The 25,799-nt window shown below is 40.0% G+C and overlaps 1 protein-coding gene across 3 annotated transcripts in view; it reads left to right on the plus strand.

Annotated features, from left to right (window-relative positions):
- Positions 1 to 25,799, plus strand: part of IQGAP2 (IQ motif containing GTPase activating protein 2) — a 298,032-nt gene that overhangs the window by 147,013 nt on the left and 125,220 nt on the right. For all 3 annotated transcript variants that reach the window (XM_045496003.1, XM_045496013.1, XM_045496004.1), the window contains 2 exons: positions 10,085 to 10,162; positions 13,505 to 13,581. In XM_045496003.1, the coding sequence (XP_045351959.1) occupies positions 10,085 to 10,162; positions 13,505 to 13,581 (155 nt within the window). The remainder of the gene's footprint in view (positions 1 to 10,084; positions 10,163 to 13,504; positions 13,582 to 25,799) is intronic.

A 25,799-nucleotide genomic window follows, 5' to 3' on the forward strand; every position in this document is an offset into this window, starting at 1 on the left:
AGAGCGTTTCTATTTTTGGGCTGAGACTGAGACACATCTGATGTGTGGGGCTTCCCAGACTCCCCGCCCCATTCTTCCTTCATGGAGGTCATTTTTATTAGCACCAGTAAATGTAAAAGTGAGGGCACTCTACCCTCTTTTTTCTGCCACCAACTCAGTTTATTAGCTCCCTTGTTCTCATCAAGGAGTAAAGTACCCAGCTGGGACTTGAACTTGTGGCCCCAAAGAGTTAGGGTCAATGTGATCCAATGAATAATAATTTTGAGTAGTCAAGTAGGAATTCTGTTCCATTTGATGCTTAAAACAAAATAAGACTAATTTTTTTGTAGGCAACCAATTTTAATTATTTCATGGCTAATTTGGGAGTGTACACGGGGGAGAAGACAAAACCAAAATAAATAATAGTCTTAATTTTAAAAATGACATTTTATTTTTTTTTAATTTTTTTTTTAACGTTTATTTATTTTTGGGACAGAGAGAGACAGAGCATGAACAGGGGAGGGGCAGAGAGAGAGGGAGACACAGAATCGGAAGCAGGCTCCAGGCTGTGAGCCATCAGCCCAGAGCCTGACGCGGGGCTCGAACTCACAGACCGCGAGATCGTGACCTGGCTGAAGTCGGACGCTTAACCGACTGCGCCACCCAGGCGCCCCTAAAAATGACATTTTAGAGACACATGTCTAAATATTTACAGATAGTGTGATATATTTAGGATTTGCTCCACAGTAATCAGGAGGAGGATGGAAAGAGATTCAAGACTGGCCATAAGTTCGTTATTGTTGAGGTTGAATGATGGATACATAGGAGTTCATTAACTCTGTTTCATCAACATTATGTTTGACATTTTCCATTAAGAAATGAAGGAGAAAAAGGCAAACACCAACGTAAAAGATTCCTCCATTAACTGTGTCTTCAAAAAGGAGTTTTTAAGTGTGTGGTATTCTCTCCTGGAGTAAGTGATTTCTTGTGCACTTTGGGCCAGGATTTCCAAAGCTTCTTTGAAATGCGATTCTTTATTTTCTTAATCTGTTGTACAGTTGACCCCTGACCAAAGAGGGTGTTAGGGACGCCCCTCCCAATGCAGTCAGAAATCCGAATATAACTTATGTGTGTATGTGTCATTTATTTTATGGTCATTTATTTTCAGAAAGTAACCTTAACCGACACTCTTAATTTACATCCTTCCAACTACAATCCTGCCTCTGTGGGAAAAAAGGGAATATGGGAATTGAAGAGGGATTGGGGAGATCTTCTTTAATCTTACAGGGGAAGGTGTCCATCTGCTTGGGTTGTCTGCTTATTCACTCGGTTGTGTTTGATTATCAGTTCCGATTCCGGGATTTGTTGGAAGAGGTGGAGCATTGTAATCACATGTGCCTTAAAATGCTTTTTCCTGAAAGAGAGTGAACTGTTCAACTTTACAGAACCTCACCTTTTGACTCTGTTAATCAAAGACCATAATACTCTATATTGACATTACTTACAGAAAATTTAAATGAGTTTCTGCAAAGTGTCTAAGAAGGGATTTAGAAAACAGTACTCATTTAACTTTTCTGTTTACCTTTGACTCTCCGAAAACTTAACTAATAGCCTCCTGTTGACTAGAAACCTTTACCAATAAGATAAGTTGATGAACACGTATTTTGTATGTCATGTGTATTATATACTGTATTCTTATAATAAAATAAGGTAGAGAAAAGAAAATGTTATCAAGAAAATCATAAGGAAGAGAAAATATATTTATAGTACTGTACATTTATTGATAAAAAATCTGCATATAAGTGGGACCCACACAGTTCGAACCTGTGTTGTTCAAGGGTCAACCCTATTTAGATCTTTGTATTGTTTTTTTTTTTTTTAGCTGCAGATTCTCTAGTATCTTTAAAAGTTCCTTGTCTTAAAATTGCAGGGACAACACTTAGTTGAAAATGGAATGCTTTCCCACTAATTGAATGATTCACACTACCCTTCAGTTGTTATTGAAACAAGATTTATTTTTTTAAAGTGTATATTTAGGGAAAAAATAGTTGCGAACAGAGAGGAGGCAAACTATAAAAGACTCTTAAATACAGAGAACAAACTAAGGACTGATGGGTGTGGGGGCCTTGGGGGGCAGGGAAAATGGGTGACGGGCATTGAGGAGGGCCCTTGGGATGAGCACTGGGTGTTGTATGTAAGCAATAAATCATGGGAATCCACTCCTGAAGCCAAGAATACACTGTATACCCTGTATGTTAGCTAACCTGGCAATAAATTATAATAGACAGATACATAGATACATAGATAGATAAAATATGTGTATTTAATTCAGAGCAAATGTTTGAGTTACTATTTGGGCTAACCATAGAGAAGAGGAATTGAGAAATCTCCTGCGTTTGTTTTCATATTCTAGTCTAAAAGATAACTGAGCAGAAGTTTCTGCCTTGGATAATGTTAGGAAAAAAAAAATGTTTGTGTTTGTTAAAGTACTTTTGACTTTATCAAGTCATGTGTTTTACCCCAGCCTTTAACTTATTATGCTAGCCTTTCACAAGACTTTACTGAATCATTGATTTAGTCAGGCAAAGTTACTGTTTTTTAATTTTGAAAAACAGTAAATTTCTGTTCTTTCCAAAAAGAACAGAAAAAAATATTTGTATCCCCACACAACAAAATAAATTAACGTTTGTCCACATTTTGCAGCACAATTCGTCTTTTTCTTCATTGCTTCTAGAAGGATTATTACCAAGCCCTAGGCCTATTTCTACTAACAGTTGTGTAGATTTGATGACAGAGTTAAAGGGTAGTAGGTTGGGCTTGGCTGTGGCCTGTCCTGAAAGGGAATTGTGGGTATTTTGTTTCGACATTGGGAGTGGTGAGAATCAGGCCAGCAAGATCTTCCATGGAGCCTCAGAACAGAGGCTGGGCTAATTCGTTTCTCCTCTTGGCACACCATACACCTTTGAATACAACTTTGTCCACAGCCTAACTGTGGACCCTCCCAAGGCAATTCATACAGGTGCTATTTCCTCCTGGCATCAGAGAGCCTACTATTTGAATGAATAGCACTTCTCTTTGGGACAGGGGAAGTACTTCCAGTCTCTTGTTACAAAATGAAATACCTGTGGAGCACAGGCAGGTGATGACATTCCTGAACAAAACCTTAAGAGAGATGGAAGTATTGTGTTTGCCACTCCTGCCCATCGGGCCCTGGAAAACAGATACACAGAAGAAGGGATGATACTAGGAGAGGGGCAGAGAGAAGGGAAATAGCATCGGTGGGGGGGCGGGGAGCAGGTTGGTGCCAGCTGTGATGTGGAGAAAAAACTACAGGACCAGTGGAGACTACTCTTCTGTTGATTCACCGGAGAAAGGAGGCTTTTTTTTTTCCTTTTTCTTTTTCAGTTTTTTTTTTTAATGTTTGTTTATTTTTGAGAGAGAGAGCACAAGCCGGGCAGGGGGCAGGAAGAGAGGGAGACACAGGGTCCGAAGCAGGCTCTGCACTATCAGCACAGAGTCTGATGCAGAGCTCGAATCTATGAACCGTGAGAACATAACCTGAGCCGAAGTCAGACACTTAACCAACTGAGTCACCCAGGTGCTCCCCCCACCTTTTCCCCCCTTTTATTAAATCTCTGAGAATGCCTAATGTCTTTGAAAAGAAACTTCTAGTGATTTACCACATAATCATAAAATGTTAAGGCCATTTCCTTCATTTTACAAAATTGAAAGTAGTCAGATATTCGTGAACAGGAGACTTAACTTCCTGTTCTTGGGTTCTGTAGGACTAAAGCCCTTGGCAAGGAGCACCCAGTCATGGGACTGAGACACAGGGAACTCAGGCTAACACAGGCCCACCCCTTTGATAAGCCTTCTGGAAACCATGAGTTCAGTGAGTGTGGGCTCTCACTGCAACGTCTGCTTAGACTGCAGCCATAAAATACGACCTGCCCATTAGGCGCTGTGTCTCGAGGCACAGGCTCTGTCCCTGAACTCTGAAGGCCTCAGTTTGGGCAATGATGGCTCTGAGTTGAGCCGATCAGAGCTCTCATTGCCATCCCATCCTCTTTGTTCGCCAGCTTATGTACAACCCTGGCCCCTCATTAAGGTTACAAAGGTGACCTAGATAGTAGAGTTAAACCTTCTAATGATGAGTGCCCTTTCCCTGGCCACCCCTACCTCTGACTCCAGGTCGCAGTAATGTGACCATGCCTTGTGTGCCCTGGCCCCTGACACCGTCTCTCTTCGATGCAGCATGGGGTACCTTAATGATGACCTTTATCGTGAAGGCAGGAACCATGTATGTTGTCCGTGCAGTGTCCTCAGTGAACAGAGTAGACTGTAGCCCATAGTAGGATAGTAGGTGCAAGGGAAAGAGCTGTTTAGTAAAAAGAAAAGAAAAGAGAAAGTAGTTTCAAATAAGCCTAAGGACTCCATTCCTTCTGTGCTTTGATACTGGAGGTGCTTGGAGTCTGATACTCTTCCGTCACGTATGATGCTCAGACTTCCTGTAGGGTCACTTGATGCCTGTGTGTAAAAATGTGGGCTCCTGGGCTCACCAGAGACTACTGACTCAGGCAGAGTCTCTTGGCCAGGGACCCAGGAAGCTACACGCTTAATAATTATCCCAGGTGATGCTTATGTACTACCTAGCTTTGAGAACCACTGCTCCAATGGCAGACAAACAATATAACACATTTTAATGAAGTTACAGGGAAAGAAGATAAAGTACTATGATAGAAACACATACGGGGTAGAACTTATTTATCTGTACGATGCTTACAGTACCTGCTTGTACCAGGAACTGTTCTGGGCGCACGAGGCAGCGTGGTGAGCAAGGCAGACATGATCTCATGGCACTTAGGGTTGAGGAGACAAGTTATAAGCGAGTATACAATTGTGAGCTGTGATGAGTATAGGAAGGAAGGAATTAAAGCCACTGTTGTTGACAGGTAGCCACAGACAGAAGATGAGCTTCTCTGAAGAGATGTTTATTTACTCTAAGGCAGGAAAAATGAGAGGAAAATCATCCATGTGCAGCTTGAAGGGTGGGGAGTGGGGAGTACAGTCCAGAGATGAAGGAGCCTGTTTTTGAGAGACTCGAGGAAGAAAAGAACTTAGGCAAATGGAGTGGCTGAAAGGCTGCGGTGAGGGACAGTGGTGAAAAATGACACCAGGATGGAGGCAGAGACAGATCACGCAGCCAGGCAGGAAGGTCTGTGATTTCATCCTAAGTTACTACAGAGGAAGCCATTGAAATGTTAAACAGAGACATCATGGCTTTAAAAAGATGAGTCTGGCAGCGCCTGGGTGGCTCAGTTGACTAAAGGTCCGACTTTGGCTCAGGTTATGATCTCACAGTTCGTGGGTTCGAGTCCCATGTCCGGCTCTGTGCTGACAGCTCAGAGCTGGAGCCTGCTTTAGGATTCTCCCTCTCTCTCTCTCTCTCTCTCTCTCTCTCTGCCCCTCCCCTGCTCGCTTGCTCGCTTGCTTGCTTGCTCCCTCTCTCTGTCTGTCTCTCTCTCTCTCAAAAATAAACATTAAAAAAAAAGATGAGTCTGCTGCCATGTGGAGAAGAAATGGGAAGATGAGGGTGAGGCAGTCCGATGAGGGGATAATTCAGCCCAGGTGACTGGTAACAGTGGCCTGCACAGACGAGAATTAAATGGATGCAAGAGGGAAAACAACCTGCAAAGGTGGTAGGAATGGGTAGAGGGCAGTGAAGAGAGGATGTCTGGGTGGCCGGCCAGTGGGATGTGACCAAGGAGAGAGCGCCAGTTCTAAAGGGGTAGGGCGGCGAAGAGGCCAAGGCTTCCATGTTGGGCGCTTTAAAGATCAGTGGGTGTTCCTAAGGTGGCTAGGATGGACGAGAGAAAGAGGAGGGGAGAGAAATGGGCATTCCTTGAGCTTGATGAGGTTCAAGGACAGAAAACAATATCTGTTCAAATACAGCACTGATAGCTGTAGACTTATAATAGATGTTGACTACTGAAGTGAGCCTTAGGTAGGAAATGCATATACAGTGGTTAGTAGTAGTAAGCCGTAGAATCAGAGTACTTCAGAGACTTGCTTCGTCACTAACTCTGCCTCTGTGAGCCTTGGTTTCCTCAGCTTTAAAGTGGTATTACAAATAATAGTCTGAACCTTTGTACAGATACTGTAAGGAAAAAAATGTGGTCATCCATGCAAAGTACTTGTTACAGTGCCTGACAGAGAGTTCCTTCTCCATAAAATAAGCAAACCAAAATAATTATTGGCTTTTAAGGAATCTCTTTGTTCTAAAGTGCTTTGATTCTCTTGTGTAAGAAGTTACCATCCAAAGAAGACTTAAATAATTCCTCATCTATTCCATTTAAGCTAGAATAACCTTATTTGCTGGTGAAATAGCTCAGCAGTAGAAAATCAGCATTTACTTTCTGATCCAGTATCTGGAAGAAATTAGGTGGATGGACACTAACAACCCTTTCCTAAATAGGACTATAGACCTGTCACCTAGTCTGATAGAAATATGTAGAATTGGTGAAAGAAAGTAGACAGGTGAAAGTGGTTATAATGGACTAAGATTATGTTGAGCCTAGGGGTGCCTGGGTGGCTCAATCAGTTAAGTGTCCGACTTCAGCTCAGGTCATGATCTCACAGTTGTGGGTTCAAGCCCCATGTCGGGCTCTGCACTGGACCGTTCAGAGCCTGGAGCTTGCTTGGGATTCTGTGTCTCTCTCTTCTCTGTGCTTCTCCCTGGCTCACACTCTGTCTCTCTCTTTCTCTCTCTCTCTCTCTGAAAAATAAATTTAAAACATTAAAAAAAAATTTTATTTAAAGAGTATTTTGAGCCTAAGTGTGTAGAAGACCATTTTTGTTCTAACTGAAGTAAATATAGTAACTTGAAGATGTTAATGCATGTTACTCACTGAACTTTGCTTCTTAAATATGTACCCATAGGATTCTGAAGTCAGCATTCTTCAGATGTTTAAGATGGATAAAGGATTTGAGATGTGTCATTTTATTTACTGCAGAAATAGGATCAAGATAAGCACGCTTTCGTTCAGTGCCCTTACATGAAGCACTAAACCTTTTTCTGATCTTAAGGTGAATAAAAGTTTTGAGTCTAGTCTTAGAGCGTATAATAACTATAATAAACTGGTATTTATTGCCTTTTTGGTGTACTTCACACTAACTGCTTTATGCATATTCTCATTTAATCTCCTCAGCTCAAAGAAGCATACTATACCCATCTTATGGCTGAGGAACCAAGGTTCAAAGAGATTTGTAACTTTCCTGAGGTTACCTAGCTAATAAGACCACTAAATGGATGGGGGTGTCTGTTTCATGGTTTGGATTGTTGAAGCCCACCAGGTGAAGACCCCTTCCCCCCTGAAACCAAGTTTCAAACAAGGGGCAAATAAAATTAGGTTTATTTAACTTGGGGCAAGGAAAAAAAATGTGTACCTATGGGACTATGAGGAGGATAAAGTAGAGGCTTCGTGTAGATTTGGGCTTGTACTGGTGATGCTAATACGGATTTAGCGAAGCAAGGACCAGTTACCTTTGAGGTGTTGTCAGGAAGCAGGATCAGTTTGGTGTTTTGGTAATTTTTATGTAGGAGATGAAAAGATGGAATGAAGACTACATTGTCATCCATCAAAACAGTCGTTCCATCTTAGTTGGCATAGTGGGACATTGAGTTAATTTGTGGTGCCTAGGGCCCTCTTCTCTGTCTTTTTTGTTGTTGTTAGAGGGTGAAAGCGAGTGGGGGAGAGTGGGAGAGAATAGAGAGAGAGAATCTCAAGCAGGCTCCACATTTCATGCAGGGCCCAACACGGAACTCACTCCCATGACCCTGGGATCATGACCTTGAACCGAAATCAAGAATCAGATGCCCAACCAACTGAGCCACCCAGATGCCCCTCTCTTCTCTATCTTGATGTGATGATTGTGGATTTTTCCCATCTCCTTCCTCCATGGTCAGAGTGGCTGTGTCTGACAATTGTTTGTATTCTGCAAAAGTTGTTTGCGCTAAGTCACCCTCAGACTCTACCACCTGGCCCTTCACCCTCTAGGCTCCCTCTCTCTCCCCGACCTCCTCCCTCTTTCCCTCTCACCCCTCTTCCCTCTCCCTTTGCCTCTCCTGCCTCTAGTGATATCATAGTAAGTGCTGATATTTTCCATCTAGAGAATAATCCCACCATCATGAGTTCCTATGCTCTAACACTGGGGAATGTTAGTAAAAGGAAGATTTTCACATTAAGAGAGACTTCATCTTGAATCTCATTTCAACACACTTAATTTGATCTTAGGCAAATTAGTTCATCTTTTTGGTCCAGGTTTCCTCATGTCTAAAAACTGAGAAATGATAATTGCCTTGCAGAGTGTTTTGAAAATTAGAGATAATTTTATTTTTTTTATTTTTTATTTTTTTATTCTCAAGTTAGTTGACATACAGTATAGTCTGGGCTTCAGGAGTAGAACTCAGTGATTCATGGAAAAGTAGAGATAATTTTCATACAGTGCTTGGCACAACAGAGTCCAATCTCTGGCCACGCAGAGTCCAATATGGCCACTATTAAAAAGGCATAAACATTTATCAAATGTTAATTTCACTTAGGCTTTGTAAAGTCTAACAGCAACAAAAATACTTTCTGTTATATAAATTATTTGACTGTAGAAAGTCACAGAAGATGGGAAGAGCCAGGCTTTATGAATGTGATGATCGGCTGTTGAATATTACATGATGAAATTTGCTGTAATTACAGTTATTAAAATGGAAAATAAAATACATAACATTATGCTACTCATTTAGCTAATTAAAAACACAAGGTAGTGTTAAAGCTACCAACATTTCATTACCTGATAAAACTTCATTAGATACAGGCAAGGATACCATAGTTATAGACTGGGCAGAAAAAAAGGAAAATGGTGGCTGATGAAGATTGTAAAGAAAAACGGAAGACCTAGAAAGCCTATTCTCATTGTGTGGGTAGAAAAAGTTCTTGTAAAACATTTCCACTGAAGGTTTACTTCTTACACAAGGCAAAGGTTAGGATTAACTTATAGGAGGAATACAGGTGCCTGGGTGGCTCAATCATTTAAGTGTCCAACTCTCAATTTCAGCTCAGGTCATGATCTCACTTTTTGTGAGATCGAGCCTGCATCAGGCTCTGGGCTGATAGCATGGAGCCTGCTTGGGATTCTCTCTCTCACTTTCTGTCTCTATCCCTCCCCTGCCCATGCTGTCTCTCCCTTTCTCAAAATAATAAACCTTTTTAAATAATTGTAGGAGAAAGAGGGGCACCTGGGTGGCTCAGTTGGTTGGGCGTCTGACTTCGGCTCAGGTCATGATCTCGCAGTTCACAAGTTCAAGCCCCGTGTTAGGCTCTGTGCTGCCAGCTCAGAGCCTGGAGCCTGCTTCAGATTCTGTGTCTTCCTCTCTCTCTCTGCCCCTCCCCTGCTCATGTGTTCTCGTCCTCTCTCTCTCTCTCTCTCTCTCTCTCTCTCTCTCTGTCTCTCTCTCTCTCTCAGAAATAAATAAACATTTAAAACATTTTTTAAATAATTATAGGAGGAAGAGATACTACAATATACCTCTGAATTGTGGGATGGTTTTTGTTTTCATCTTTGTATTTTTGTGTGTTTTCCAGGTTTTCTACAGAAATCATATTTATGATTGGAAAAATGTTTTGCCGAAACCAGAAACCAGGAAAAAAGACATTTAATCTTCTAAAAATCTCGTTTTTCTTGAAGTTGCTAGTTTTTTCAGCCGTGGTTGGCAAAATCTTGACACCGTGTGTGTGTATGTGTGCGTGCATGCTTGTGCACACGTGTCTCATAAAACATCCTTAGGCATGTGCTAGACATTAAATGGTCTTTGAGATTCTAGTTCAGAGTTACCTCAAATATGTGAATCGTGGAAATTGGAATGGTCTATTATAAACAGTGTTGCTGAGATAGCCTAGTCTTCTTTATTGTGTCTCTAGTTACTTTATGGTTTAATAACTCTATTTTAGGAGAAATACAATCGGAAAACATCCTGCTAATGAAAAAAAGTTGTTACAAATGACTCACTTTTCACGTGGTCCCTTCTTCTCCTCTCTCCCCATCCTTGCATTAGAAATCTGGCCTCCATTTTCGACACACAGATAATACAGTCCAGTGGTTACGAGCAATGGAGTCCATTGGTCTGCCCAAGGTAAGCCTGAAGTGGGAAGCCAAAAGGGGTCATTGCAAACTCCTCATTATGAAAAAGGACTTGGTATACTGGGGTATGTTAATGGAGCAGATGGCCTTATTGCCTCAGGCATGACAAATGTGAGGACTAAACAGGAATATGGAAAGGCCTATACAAAGTAATCTATGACAAGAACTCAGAATTAAGTGTGTATACAAATTGAGAGCAGCTAGGTGTAACTGTGTATAAATGAAACAAGGTCAGAACAAGCTTCACAGGTAGATAGTTGATTTAAAATAGTCACCTCCCTTTTTTGTGTTGCCATATGTACTTTATATAATGTATTGTCTTAGTCTAGATTGTATCTCTCTAAATTATCGCGATAAAGGTATTTTTAGAAAGTATTGTTATAAATCATATTATCACTTTAAATGTTAAAAGCTATTGGGTTACAGCCCTGACTCTTGAAATAGCTGTCCCAAATAAAATTCTGCAAATATTCAGAGCTTCTTAGATTGAAAGAGCAGGTGCCCTTAAGCCTGAGAGACAAATAGACAAGTAGAGGAAATGAGGAAATAATTACATTTGTTAGAAATTGTCGAGTTATTTCTTGAACTTGTTATTTTGAAATAATTATAGAACCACAGGAAGTTGCAAAAATAGTACATCTGTGTATATCCTTCGTTCAGCTTCCCCCATTGGTGACATCTAGTAACAATAGTAATAAATTCACATTGGTTAACTAGGCTACAGACTTTACTTCTTTTTCACCATTTTTAGATGCATTCAGGTGTGAGTGTGTTTCCATACTGTTTTCTTCCATGAATGTATTTGTGTGACTACCACAATTAAGATACAGATACCATGGAGGAGTGGGACTTGTCATTTCATTTCCCTAGCTCTGTCCCCTGGCAACCACTCATCTGTTCTCCATCTCTATAGTTTGGTCATTTTAAGAATGTTAAAAATGGAGTCATAAGTAGGTAATCTTTGGAGATCAACTTTTTCAGTAAGCACAATGCCCTCCAGATCCATCAGGTTTTTGTATGTGTCGATAGTACAACCCTTTCTGTTGATTATTCTGTATAGCTGTTTTAAAGAAATGGTGTAGGAGTGGTCCCGCTTGAAGGCAAGGAGACATGTTACTGATGTAAGACCTGTGTTGGTTTTGTTATTATTATTAGTCAAGGTTTAAATTCAAAACACCCACCACAACAAAAACAAGAGATTCCTTAATGCAAATTATGAATGCCTATTTTCAATATATCTGTGCTCATAACTGTTTTAGCTCAGCATATTTTATTTCAGAATAGTCAATATTGATGGATTCTTTGATTTTTAATCAAATTACTTTCCCTTCTCCTAAAATGCTGTTCCCTTCTGGGCACCAGTTAGAATTCAGAACTCATAGTTCTAGATTGTCATTTAGCATGTACTAACTGGGTAGGTAAACAGATTAATAAAGAAATTCAAATCGGATTTTTGGTATGAGGCACCGTTATTTAAGTTAGGATAATTTTGTTAGGTTTCATAGATTAGATTTAAACCTTTTCCAATTGTGTGTGTTAGACCAGGTTCTCCTTAATTTTAAGCCAAATAAGAGTTCCATGTAGCAGATTCTGTTTTAACACTGATTTTTTATGAAGTGATTGCATACTCTCATTGCAAGTATGAGAGTCCAATAGTGTATTGGCTGATGTATTTGACTCCTATTAATGCCTTCACTTATCAATACTGAGTGCCTCCTCTCTGCTCAGCACCATGCTATGTGCTGGGGATACAGTAATGAATAAAATGTTCTGGTGAGCTAAATAAATTGATCCCATCTTACTGTCAAAAGAAGACCAATTCATAAAGGTTTTCTAAAAGAGCTGAAACAGTATTTATATAAATATGTATTTCTATGTAGAAGATATAAAGAAATGTAAAAGGTTGTTTAAAGGAAAGGGAATGGGGAGTTGTGATGATCTTTTTCTGTAGTGGAACTTTCAACCTGGTCACGTTCTTCGGAATAGGGAATCCTCTTATGGCTAACGCTTGAAAAGCAAATGTGTTAAAGGAAAGTTGAAAAGACCTTTGAAATTTCCTAGGCTACAGCCATTGCTTGAAGCCCTGAGTGGCTATACATTTGTGGCCAAGGAAACTTTGCTTCTTTAATTTCTCAGCTTTTTTCAGTGTCTCATAGAAAACTGCACTTGAATGTCTAGAGCTACCTACCATATGATACATGATTTAATTTTAGTTTTTATGTCACCTTTTCTAAAATATTTACTGAAAGCCAGCGGTGCTAGTATGCTTATCTTAATTTTAGAAGCCTCCAGCCTAATTCTCCATTTTTTGGTGCTTAGGAACAGAGAAGTTTGATGCCCTATTGTGAAATCTGTTTCTTATCAAGCTTTTCGTTTCAGGCTTAAAAGTAGTGTAAATGTGTATTAAAAGCCTCAGTGTTCAAACTTAACGATTCAGTACTTCCATATTTAGGTGTGTATCCAAAAGAAGTAACCAGGCGTTCAGCAAATTCAGGGATGTTCATTGCAGTGACTTTTAATAGGGACAAATTGGGAGCCAAAAAAAGTTCAGCCATGGAGAACTGGCTAAATTATTGTTCAGAAAGATGAAAGGTTCATACACATCCATTAAAAGGAATGTTCTTACGAAATGGATGGAAAATGGTCAAGCTCTACTAAGTGTGTCAAAATAGGCTAATAGTATTACAGTTTTGTTTTCACATGCATACATAAACATAAAAAATCAGAGAAACATACTAAAAGTCCCATACCGAAGAATATATACCAAAATGCTAATAGTAGTAACAATCTGGAAAGTGGGATTATAGCTAATGTTTCTTTCACACTTGATAATACTCTCCAGATTCTATCCGGTAAAATATATTCCTTCAAGAAGAAAAAAATATCAGTGCCTATTGTGTGTGTGCATATTTGTTTACACAACTGTGTAGCTAGGTTTTTAGTGTTATAATAAAATGCTGTAAGATGGATACCCTTCTTAGGCTAGGGTACCTCTGGTCCCTCACCAGAATGACGCTGCTACAGAAAGCAGAGTCTGAATCAGCCCATTCCTTGTGGACTGAAGCTGCCCACCTAGCCCTGTGGGCGCAGCCTTCTTGGAGTGGCCACCTGAGAACCCCTCACTCTCCTGAGCCCACTAGGGGGCGTACTGTCAGACGGGAGACCAGGTGGAGCGCTGGGTTTGCCTGTAGAGTGAGAGGAACCAACATTTGAGAGGTTCCTCTAAATTTAAGTAAATACAGTACAGCGAGGACAATCAAAGCATCATTTGAGAGATTTAAAATAACTATGAAAAGCAAAACATAATGAACACATTGTTTCTTTTATTTTCCAGATATTTTATCCAGAAACAACAGATGTTTATGACCGGAAAAACATACCAAGAATGATATATTGCATTCATGCATTGAGGTGAGGAAAAAATACAGCTAGAAGTCTAGGAAGTAGATTTAAATGGAACTGGGATTTCTATTTTAGAAGAGGGATCTTATTTAAGTAAAATAATCTGAAGAATTTTTTTATTGGATTGAGTTGTGAATTTGGCACAAAAATTTTTATTTTTTTTTTTTAAAGTTTACTTATTTATTTTGAGAGAGAGACAACGCCATTGGGGGAAGGTCAGAGATAGAGGAGACAGCATCCCAAGCAGGCTCCCCACTGCCAGCACAGAGCCTAGTGTGGGGCTCAAACTCACCAACTGAGATTATGACCTGAGCTGAAACCAAGAGTTAGACACTTAACCCACTGAGCCACCCAGGTGCCCCAGCACAAAATATTTTAAATTGGCACAAAAATACAGTCCTTGAACTTGAAAAATACTTTTTCTAATTTTTAAAATCTAATCCAAAATAGAAAACCAGAAAATGAATTAAAGACCTATAAGTATACTGAGAAAATTTAAGTTGAAACTTCTAGGAAATCTCATAATATGTTACCACATTCTTGAGTTATGGTCTACTTTACAAATATAGCCAAAATACATCAAATGAGCAGCTTTAATGGTCATTACAATTTTGGTACTCTTAAATTATTGTTTAGCTTCAATTCTTACCATAGGCTGGTAAAGTCCAATATAAAGATAGTTTCTTTTGACCTTTGCTCAATAGAACTTGCACCATAAGGATAAAGAAGCAGCATAGGAGTTGATACAAATGCATCAAATCAAGATACATTCATTATTTTAAAGCAATTGTTTTACCTTATTTTTGGAATTGCTTAAATTCTGCTAGCTCACAGATCATTTTTTATCTTACTGGCCTGGAAGAAATGTTATCTTTAGATGGTAACAAAGACGATTCTAAAAACCCACTTTGTGGCTGTTGTCTTGCATACACACAGGTAATGGTGGAAGACTTCATGTCTAATTAAATTTTAAATTTCTTTTAGAACATCTGCCTTGTGTTTATATCACTACAAGTCATTTTCCTGGCAGAGTCTTCTGCATAGAGGTTTATATTAACTTCTTCCTGGCTCTTTTCCTCTCCAAAGGAAAAGGTTTCTACAATAAGTCATTGCACTGCTGGCCTACTAGAAAAGAATTTGATTATGTCATATAATTTGACTTTTCCCCCCTGATCAGTACTTGCAAGATTTCTTTGGAAGATGACAGCTGCCACAAATATAGACCAAATGTTAGGTGCCTTTGCCGTAATTTCTTTTTATTCTTGTAATTTAGAATCAGGGGTGGAAAAAACAATTCTCTGCCTGCCTCCTCATGTGTGGCTAGTATATCATTATGCCAGCCGTGTTTCTAAAAGCTTTTTGTGCACAAGTGCTTATTGTGAGGAATAATTTCAGATGTGTTGCCCAACATTCCTTGTCAAATTATTTTTCATAGTTTAGAATGATTTTGTGACCTATGAAAGCTAGCTACCATTAGTTAATGTCATTATCATATCCACGCATCATAGTGCTAATCTCCAAATCTGTGGCATGCTCTTGGAGTATCTTGGACAAATTTAAATTGATTTCTTGAGGTGGACCCCTGGGGTGTTAATGTTAAGCTGCTTATGAAGAAATGGTGTGCTAAATTCCTTCCTAGTGATGTCACTGTTCTTCCACAGAAATTATGTAGAACTGCCCTGAGATTTACGAATGTGTTTGTGATAGTTTTAACAGTGGCTTCAACAGCTTGGTAAATAAAGAAAAGGCACCTTCTTATTCTTGCCATTTGTATGCAGATGTTGGTATAGTTTCTAGGATTATTTTGTCATTCAGGCAGTTACTTACCATGGAAGTCTCCATTACTGTTACTCATTCTCAGCAGATTCCTAATAAGCCTGTCAATCACCAGATCTGACCTTAAATAGGATCTTTAATGTTTGCCCAATAAATAGCATTCCCTGGGAGAATGCTATTTGCTTTTCTCTGTCGTAAACTTACTGTACGGCTACTTCTTGGCATATATTCAAAGTTGTTTTCTTTCTTTTTTTTTTCTTGTTTTTTTATTTTTTAGTCTACAGTTTTTTCAAATGCTCAACTAACTGAGCCACCCAGGCACCCCTAGTCTACTGTTTTTTTTTTATCAAAATATTTTTTCTCATTGGTTTAGGGTACAGTCACTCAAATGAGGCCAATATTCTGCTCTGTTGGGCAAGACGTGTTTGGAAACCAGGTAGCAGAGCTCTTGAATAAGTACAATGGGTTTGCTCTCACTAGATAATTAGAAGTGATGCTGGAAATGAACAAATACATATCCAGCCATTATATCCTGGCTGGGGATACAGCAGCATTCCTAGTGTACTGAATCGTCATTACTGGGCGGGAAATTAGGCGGGTCAGAGGTTCTGAGTAGATAGATCAGGAGCCAGGTGGAAAGATCCCCTGGGTACCCAGGCACTACCATCCCGCTGCCTCAGCCCATTGGGCCTGGTATGATCTGCAAAGTTCTCTCTCAGCCCTGCCGACTTGTCTTTTGTTTCCTGTCTTCTTGATGTGGGCTTAAACTTCATTAAGATCCTTTGGGGTTTTGCCTTTGCTTCCTGTTTGTGTCTGCTTTCCTCTCTCTTTTCCTGCCTGGTCCTCACCTTTTTACTCATATTTCTGACCCGGGTCTTGCTCGCTGCAGCTCATTGCTCCCTTTGTCTGCTTGGTGTTATCAAGCTGAAGGGACAGTGAATGACAGCACAGCAGCCCCAGAGGAAATCCTCACCTCCGTGATTGGTGACCTCATGCTTTTTTCAAAGAAATGTTTGTTACCTTTTTTCTTATTTAAAATAGAAAATTTACATTCTCATCTTGGGAACAGTCGGAAAACTCAGAAAAAAATATCAAAGGAAAACTAGCTTTAAGTACCCATTGTCAGGGCGTCAGGGTGAATCAGTTGGTTGAGTATCTGACTCTTGATTTCGGCTCAGGTCATGATCTCACGGTTCATGGGTGTGAGCCCCGTATCGGGCTCTGTACGGACAGGGTGGAGCCTGCTTGGGATTCTCTTTCCCTCTCTCTCTCTCTCTCTCTCTCTCTCTCTGCCCCTCCCCCACTCACTCTGTCTCTCAAAATAAATACATAAGCTTAAAAAAAAAACAGAGTACCCGTTATCACACCACCAGGTAAAAAACACTGTTTGTGACTCTCCTGGCATAATTGCACTTCAAATGTATACATGGCGTATTTTCCCTTTGTGGCTTCACTAGGAATGTATGAAAGTCTACAATGAAAAGAAACCAGTTTAAGAAGTGAGAGCCTTGCTAACAAGTTACTGCTAATGATTGTTTAACCATCTGGGCTTTTATGCATGGAGAAGAACACTTTTTACATGTTGCTTATTGCTCAACTTATTAAACAACTGTTAAATGTGTAAACACTGGTTATAAAATTGAATTCCTTTACAAATTTTAGTAGAACTGATTTTTGGAATATGTCAAGTAACTTGAAGTGCAGATGAAAAACCCAGGTACATTATTACAGACTTACCCCACTTAAACCTATTCTGAAAGATCTGCATGGTAAGTTTCCCTAGTGTAATTATTTATACACTAGTTTTGACTCATCCTAGGGCTATTATACATTGATCCATAGCCTGAGTTGACATAATTTTAAGGGCACCAGAAATAAAAGAACACCTTCAAACGTCCCCAGGTTACAGATATGATTTTGATCAGTCACTTGTCGGGCAGCACATGGTACCAATTGGCTTCTTCCCCCGAGGTGAATCAGACCCTGCCTACCAGGCATCAGGATAAACCTGACTGGTGAAATCAGTCTGACCTTTTAAATTTTAAGTATCAAGCTGAAATTTTTTTCATTTTCAGGTAGGTTTTTATTTGCAATCTGGTCCCCACCACTATCCCATCCCCCATTACCCAGAAATGGTTTACCACCTAAGTCTCACTTGGCCATGTTACATAACCCATTGTCCTGTCATAATGATGTATTGGCCAGATCTGTTAACATTATTAGAAGCTTATGTATGCCTTTGGAACGTTTTCTTGAAATTAGTTGGGCATTCTAGAAGTTTCTCACCCATGAGATGAAGGGTTGACTCTACCTAATGTTCTTTGGGCCATTTGGCTAATTTATCATCTCAGATCATGTTTCTGGATCTTCTCTCTGCTTAACGATTGTGTGACTGTCACTGTCAGGCCCTCTTTTCACTCACTGTTATTGTCACAAACTGTGTTCTTCCATCATTTCTTATCGTGGGTCACTTTCTTGGTTTTCTACCACACTCTGGCTTAGAGTTCTTGGTTTCTCTTCTTGCGGTGTAAGTATAATGTAAATAATATAAAAACAAGTACATATCTCTACCCTGTAGACAGATGTAGAAAAAAACAAAGCACCTGTATTTTAATAACACTTCCCACCTTGCTGAAATCAATGCACATAATTATGCACGTCTTACTTTATCAATTTGTTTTGCAATTTGCTTTCGTACAATTTGTACCATTCTTTTTTGATTGTTGGTTTGAACTCCTGGCCTTTCACAGACTTAACTAGGTTAGTATCTTAATTTTTTTTAAGTTTATTTATTTATTTTGAGAGAGAGAATGCAAGTGGGGGAGGAGCAGAAAGACAAGGAATCCCAAGCAGGCTTCATGCTGTCAGCACAAAGCCCAACGCGGTGCTCAAACCCACAAACCATAAGATCATGACCTGAGCCGACATCAGATGCTTAACTGACTGAGCCACCCAGGCGCCCCTATAGGTTCTATTTTGATGGACCAGACTGATTTCACCTTGGTCAGTGGAAACTCTTTGGGGCCAGCCCCTTTATCCTTGTAGCCCTGGCCCTGACATTTTTGGAAATATCCTTGCTTTGTGGTTACAACAGGATGTTCCAGTGCTACCATGATTATTTCTGCTTTAAGACCTGAAATCAACTACCCTCCAAGGAATCCCTTGCAAGCCATCTGTTCATAATGATTTTTCTCATTTGATAGATTAGGGTTCTGGATTCTGCTTTTCTTACTGTATAAAGTTTCCTGGGCCGTTAAGACCCTGGCAACAATAAGCTAAAGAAAGATCTGCCCACCTCCCCTCTATGTCATGGTTAATGCTCCTGCTGTGATGATGTCATGACTGTCCCAGCGGCCATGTTTTCACATGTAGTGATGGTGCCAAAGCAGCACACATTTGTGAGAATGGCTGTGGCGACCCCACTTCTGATGAAGCAGTTGTCCCGAGTGTGCTGAGCGCTTAGTGAAGTAGGGCTCCTCTGCAGCCTTTCCACAGCCCGGCGGCTGCCTTCCTTACCAGGTTGATGTTGTGTCTGGGCCTCAGGGGTTAATGTAGAACTTTGCCTGTCTTATGCTCTATAGGACCCTTGACCTTTAAAAAAAAAAAAAAAAAAACAGTTGATGGCTCATACCAGATCAACTGATAGACAACATGCTTGCATTTATCAATAGGCTCCTAGAAATTGTTCCTTAACCCAAAGGGCGGGCTCTAATTCTGTGTTCTCAGAAGGGATGTGTGGAGATGGCAGTATGTGGGATGAAGATGAGGACGGTTACACCTCACGTAGCTTTCAGATCACTTCTTGTTCAGAATTCTCCCCCCACACTTTCCCCCTCCTATCCTGAATTAGTATCATGGCTCTGCCTTTTTGTCCTGCTAAACTCTAAACTCTTGGAGGCTGTGAATCATGCCAATCATGCCGTCACCTAACACAGCACATAAGCACCACTGATCCCAAATTTACGTCTCTGGCGTACATATTTTTAACTTTTTAGTTGTGTTAACTGAACTGATTTCCCTATGGTAAGGCTGCCTCAGGATCTTTTTTATTTTTAATTGAATATTAGAACACTGGATTTTGACAGGGTACTGGCAGTGATGTATGTGACAAAGATGGGAAAATAATTTGGTTCTGTAGAAAAAAAAATGATTTCAAACATGGAGCCAGTGAGGGAAAAATAGTAAAAGATTCTTAGTGTCGAAAGTGGGGAAACTGATGTGATGAGTTATTAATGTGCTGTTATTAGGTTGCTTATTATTCATTTGTTAATAAAGGACACACTTATTTAACAAGGATCATAGTGATAATAAAACAAATAATTTTATGCCTGGCACTTTAAAAAAAATTTTTTTTTAACATTTATTCAGTTTGAGAGACAGAGGTTGAGTGTGAGCAGGGGAGGAGCACAGAGATGGGGAGACGCAGAATCCGAAGCAAGCTCCAGGCTCTGAGCTGTCAGCACAGAGCCCGACACGGGAGCTTGAACTCACAAACATGACCTGAGCTAAAGTTGGATGCTTAACCGACTGATGCCTGGCACTATTCAAAGTACTTTTTAACAGGGGCAGTCTCACTTAATCCTCACAGCACACCTGTGTGGTACAGGCTGTTAATAATCCCATTTTATAACAAAGTCATTGGAGGTACAGAGAGCCTGAGGTCACACAGCTAGTATATGGCAGAGTTGGAATTCAAAGCCAGGCTGTGTGACACCAGATCCTGGGCTGTAACTGGCTCAGTCGTAGCAGAAGGGAGTCAGGTATTTCCACACTCCTAAGAAAATTCTAACAACAGCATCCAACTTGAACGTAAGCAGAGGCCTCTAAGCTGTTAATCTGAAGAAGTTTTAAAATGAGAAATCTAGGAACCTCGGAACTGGAAAGACCTTGAGAAGTTATTTTAGTCCCGATGCTTCTTTCACAGATGAGGGGGCCGAAAGCATGGGTTAGGTGACTTGCTCAGAGTCACACGTCTAGGTGGCGCCAGTCTTGTGACCGCGATCCGGGTCTTAGGATTCCAGTCCCGTGGTCTTCGTGGTCAGCCTGACCCTTGGACTGACAGCCATTCATCTCACATCCTACAGCATAAAGTGAGCTGCCGACGATTTGATCCAGAAAAGCTGAAACAAATTCAGTCCCTGCCTTCCGAGTGTGCAGTTCGTTGCTATGGCACCTTTTAACGTATATATTGAAAGTAGTAGGATAAACCCTGATAGATTTTTTTTGTTTTTACTTTGTTGCTTCCTGTGCTTGAATGGATATTATTAATACAAATGGGAGCACATGGACCAGCGGTGCTTTACCTACCTCAGGACAACCTCTCTGAAACTGGCCTCTCTAAGCAACACAAGTGTGCTTTCCCTTTGGTGTGATAAGAGACTCCTTATTTCATACCACGTGCTTTCGTATCTGGGGGAAGCAAAGCTTTGGTGATATTAATTCCTTGGCTTCCTTTGGAACCCTCTTAGCCCTTTGTGTTGACTGTTAGGCATGAAAGGTGCTTAAAAAGCTGTGTTGAAGAACTCCAAGAAATTGGTGTCTTGTTGTTTTTTTTTTATATTGGACAGGCGGGTTTTTTAATTATTGCTTCAAGATCAAGACTCTGTATTTCCTATATGCTTCAGGTAATGAAGGGTCTCATTTGAATTTAAATGCTTGGGAAGGAGAGGGCTGCTCTTGTAGGTTCTTTTCAGCACGGGAATAGTGGATAAGTACAGAATAAACTGCCCTTTTGAGTAATCCTCTTGGAAGCGCCTCCCACGCAGAAATTCATTATCAGTCTCCCATACCGTGACAAGTAGCATTTTTTTAAGAGCTAATAATTTAAAGTTCAACATTGGAAGCAATAATGGTTGAAAATTGAAGCCAAGTTAAAAAAAATGCATTAACATTTAGACATTTCTGGCGAATGTATGTACTATATGCAAATGAGATTTCTAACTGATCCATACTAATTTGAGAAAATCTGTTATTTGAAATAACTTTAAAAGTGAAGATTCTCTGATTCAGAAGGTAACTTCTTAGCACCACCTTGTGGTCAGTTTTAGTTAAACCAGGATGTTTGCTTATTTGAGGTTTGTATTAAATATTACAGCGTATAATGGAGAAGTAGAAAGTATCATTGAAATAAGTCGCCTAATTTCTTCAGTCCCACAGGGGAAAATTAGCACTTTTGTTTAGTATAATAGTGACAATTTCTATTACCAACAAACCTGTATTTTTTTAAGTTTTTTTTTTTTTTTTTTTTACATTTATTTGAGAGACAGCATGAGCAGGGGAGGGTCAGATAGAGAAGGAGACACAGAATCTGAAGCAGGATCCAGGCTCTGAGCTGTCAGCACAGAGCCTGACGCAGGGCTGGAACCCACAAACTGTGAGATCATGAACTGAACTAAAGTCGGATGCTCAACCGACTGAGCCACCCAGGCGCCTCATCAACAAACCCATATTTTGTGGAAGCTTAAACACGTTTATTTTAGGAAGAGTGTGGTAGAGAAAATATTTTTTACATGGTAGATATTCCATGCATAGTGATTAAATGAACGGATAGACGAAGGAAATAATGTGAAAACAGTTGTGTCAAGGTCACTGACTGAGCACAACTCTCCTCGTCCCTTTCCAAAACTGACATGAAATTACTAAAGTAGTAATTAAAAAAAAAATTACTGGGGCGCCTGGGTGGCTTGGTCGGTTAAGCGTCCGGCTTCGGCTCAGGTCATGATCTCACAGTCTGTGAGTTCGAGCCCCGCGTCGGGCTCTGTGCTGACAGCTCAGAGCCTGGAGCCTGTTTCTGATTCTGTATCTCCCTCTCTCTCTGTCCCTCCCCTGTTCATGCTCTGTCTCAAAAATAAATAAACGTTAAAAAAAATTTTTTTTTTAAATTACTTGCAATAAGAAAGAATGCCATCCACTGGCCAGAAAGACAGGACTGGATTGACTGAGAAACAAGACAGAAGAACCCAGCTCAAAAATCACAGGATGCAGCAGAGCTGGGAGCTGTCCTGGGGCTTGCTCCAAGGAAGCAGGAAAAAGAGAGCTCCAAAATCAGTGATGTTGAATGTGGACCCACTGACTTGATCCTTCCTGGCAGCAGTAAGTGCAGATGCTGATGGCAATGTAGCATGCCAGTCCCCAAGATAGCTAATGACCCCATGAAAGCACAGGGAGCCCTGATGTAAGAAGGCAGGACATGGGGCACCCTTGTGGTGTCAGCCCTGTGTTCCCACGCAGTCTCCCTAAGGCTGGCTCCTGTCGGGATCCTGTGGTCAACAATGGCAGAAAGTGAGTCTCAAGCCCCTAGATGAGCCCCAAATCAGGAAATGCCAGACCTTTGAGGGAAACCAACACTCCGAAAGTGGCATTAGATTGAACAAGAAGAAGCGGCACCCAAGGAGAAAATGAAAATAATAAACCATGTGCTATTTATAATTTATTCACCTTACCTCCTTAACATATACTTACTGAACACTTATGCTTAAATAGAACAAAAACAAAGATAAAATTAAGAAAGAGGAAAATTGGATACAGATGAAATTAGAAAAACTAATAAAATGTGTAGCTGCCTAAATTTTTGCTATGTAACATGAAAATGAAAGGATGGATCTAAAATTTTAGATGATCCACTTGTTGGGATGAGCACTGGGTGTTGTACGTAAGCGACGAATCATGGGAATCTACCCCTGAAACTGAGAGCACACTGTATACGCTCCATGTTAGCTAACTTGACAATAAATTATATTTTTAAAATAATAATAAAATAAAATTCTAGATGATCCCAACATTGCATATGTGGGGAAATAGAAGTGCAAACATATCAAGGATAATAGGTATTCATTAGCTTAGTTTTTGATTAAGAATGTTAACTTTGGGGCTCCTGGGTGGCTCCATTGGTTAAGTGTCCGACTCTTGGTTTTGCCTCAGGTCATGATCTCACGGTTTCCTGAGTTCGAGCTCCACATCAGGCTCCAAGCTGACAGCACGGAGTCTGCTTGGGATTTTCGGTCTCCCTCCCTCTGCCCCTCCCCCACTTGTGCTATCTCTCTCTCTCTCTCTCTCTCTCTCTCTCTCTCAAAATAAATAAATAAACTTAAGAAAATTAAAAAAAAAAAAGAATGTTAAATTTGAGGTATATTCAAACTTTAGCAGAGTATTTATACAAGTATTACGCCTTAAAAAACAACACTTAACAGGAACACCTGGCTGGCTCATTCAGTGAATCGTGCAACTCTTGGTCTTGGAGCCACGTTGGGTGTGGAGATTACTTAAAAATAAAATCTTGAAAAAAAAACTTTAAACACTTAATTACAGATATAAAATGGGTTCTTAGAAGACATTTTATGTGTGTCTCCTACTTAAATTTTACTGTCACATTTTCAGTTTCTCGTACTAAATTATTTTTATAGCTTTTTGTAAATTAGGTCATGTATATTTTTAAATTGAGTTGTAAAAAGAGAAGAGGAAAATGCAAATTAGGTACTAACTGAAGAGATACAATGTTTTTTTTTTTTTTTTATCGTTTCTTAATGTGTGGCTTGATTTTATTTTCCTTAAATTTTTTGAAGCTTTTCCATTCCTATCTGTTTAGTTCTGTTTATTTTTTTGTTTTTTTTTGAAAATTTTTTAAAAAATATAATTTATTGTCAAATTGGTGTCCCAATTCTGTTTCATTTTGTAGTACCTTTTACAGAGGAACAGTTGAAGACGGTGACATTTCATTTGTTCTGCATGATACGGTCTTCGTTCTAACAGGAATAGTTGTCCCATGTAATAATGAGTTGAGAAGTGGTTCATAAAATATTACGGTTTTGAAAATGTCAGCCGACTAATTTTAATTCTAATGACTTGTTTGGCGTGAGCCTTCGGTAATGAAGTCTGTAGAGGCTGTGTAAATAGTTTTTTATCCCTGATAATCTCTAAAGACCTTGAATTTAAACTAAGGGATGTATCCTGTCTTTCTAGCTTTGAATTATGAATACATAATTCCTATTTTAATTTGAAGAATGTTCAGTCTAATATGTGCGGATACAAATATCATATTGGAAGTCAGTAGTAAAATTAGTTACCATGTTTAAAATGTCATTTGTTCTTTGTTCTTTGATACTGGTTTTGAGGAAAAGTGGATATCAAAGAAAGGTAAACTCTCCCAAAAAAAAAAACACTTAAAATTCAAAATTTCATTAATGGGCATTCCTGGGAAAAAAAGGGCCATGGAACCATATGTGTTTGGAAAAATGTTTACCCTCAACAACTAACAAAAGAGAATGCAGACTTAACATTTTTTGGATCTCAGATTTGCTAGGTTTTCATGGATAGTATTCTGTGGTGATAAGCGAAGCAAGAAAAATGGCATTCTCTTGGATACGTGGTGGAGTAAGGTCCCAGTCTTCAATGGGTTCTTAGGTTCAGCTAAGTGTCCATTCTCTTAACTGCTATGAGCCACATCTGGCCCCAGTTGCTCAGAAGGATAGAGAAGCCCGAAAACCAGTCTGCTGGCACAACAAGTGTTTGCTCTTCAGTGGGAGACGTCGTGACACTCCACACAGTTAACCACAGAGCCATCTGCAAGCTGTTGTCTTTTGTAGGCTAGGTAACAGCTTAGGTGCTGAGGAGTGAGACTTCCCTTGGTGGGTGCAGGAGCCTTCTTGGCATAGGACCTTAGCCCCAGGAGCCAATGTCCATTTTAACACCTTCCATTGGGCTTCCCAGTTCCCTACAAGGAGTGTGCAAGTTAGCAGTCCCCAAACTCAGGAACACCTAAACATATTTCTTCAAGTAACGGGCACCTGATGGCTCAGTGTGTTGAGCATCCTACTCTTGATTCCTGCTCAGGTCCAGTGGTCCCAGGGTCATGGCATTGAGCCCCACGTTGGGGGCTCATGAGCATGGAGCTTGCTTTGGATTCTATCTCTCCCTCTGTCCCTCCCCCCACTCATGCTCTGTCTCTAAAATAAAACAATAAAAATAAGTTTAATATAATTCCTTCAAATCAAGATGCAGTTGATGAATGAGGTGTTTTGTCCTCAGCAATTATGCTTACTAATATGCTTATCAGGTTCCTAGGGGAACAGAGCTAGAAAGTTAAAAGTTAGATTCCTGTCAGGAAACAATAGATGGTGCCAAGGATGCGGAGAAAGGGGGACCCTTTTCCATTGCTGGTAGGAATGCAAACTGGTGCAGCCACTCTGGAAAACAAACAGGTTCCTCAAAAAAATTAAGAATAGAACTACCCTGTGACCCAGAAATTGCACTACTAGGTATTTATCCAAAGATAACAAAAAATGCCGATTGAAAGGGGCACATGCTCCCCATGGTTTATAGCAGCACTCTCAACAATAGCCAAATTATGAAAAGAGCCCAAATGTCCATCAACTGATGAATGGATAAAGAAGATATGGGTGTGTGTGTGTGTGTGTGTGTGTGTGTGTGTGTGTGTATAATGACATATATATAAA

This window comes from Leopardus geoffroyi, chromosome A1 (genome assembly GCF_018350155.1).
Source record: "Leopardus geoffroyi isolate Oge1 chromosome A1, O.geoffroyi_Oge1_pat1.0, whole genome shotgun sequence".
Lineage (NCBI taxonomy): Eukaryota > Metazoa > Chordata > Mammalia > Carnivora > Felidae > Leopardus > Leopardus geoffroyi.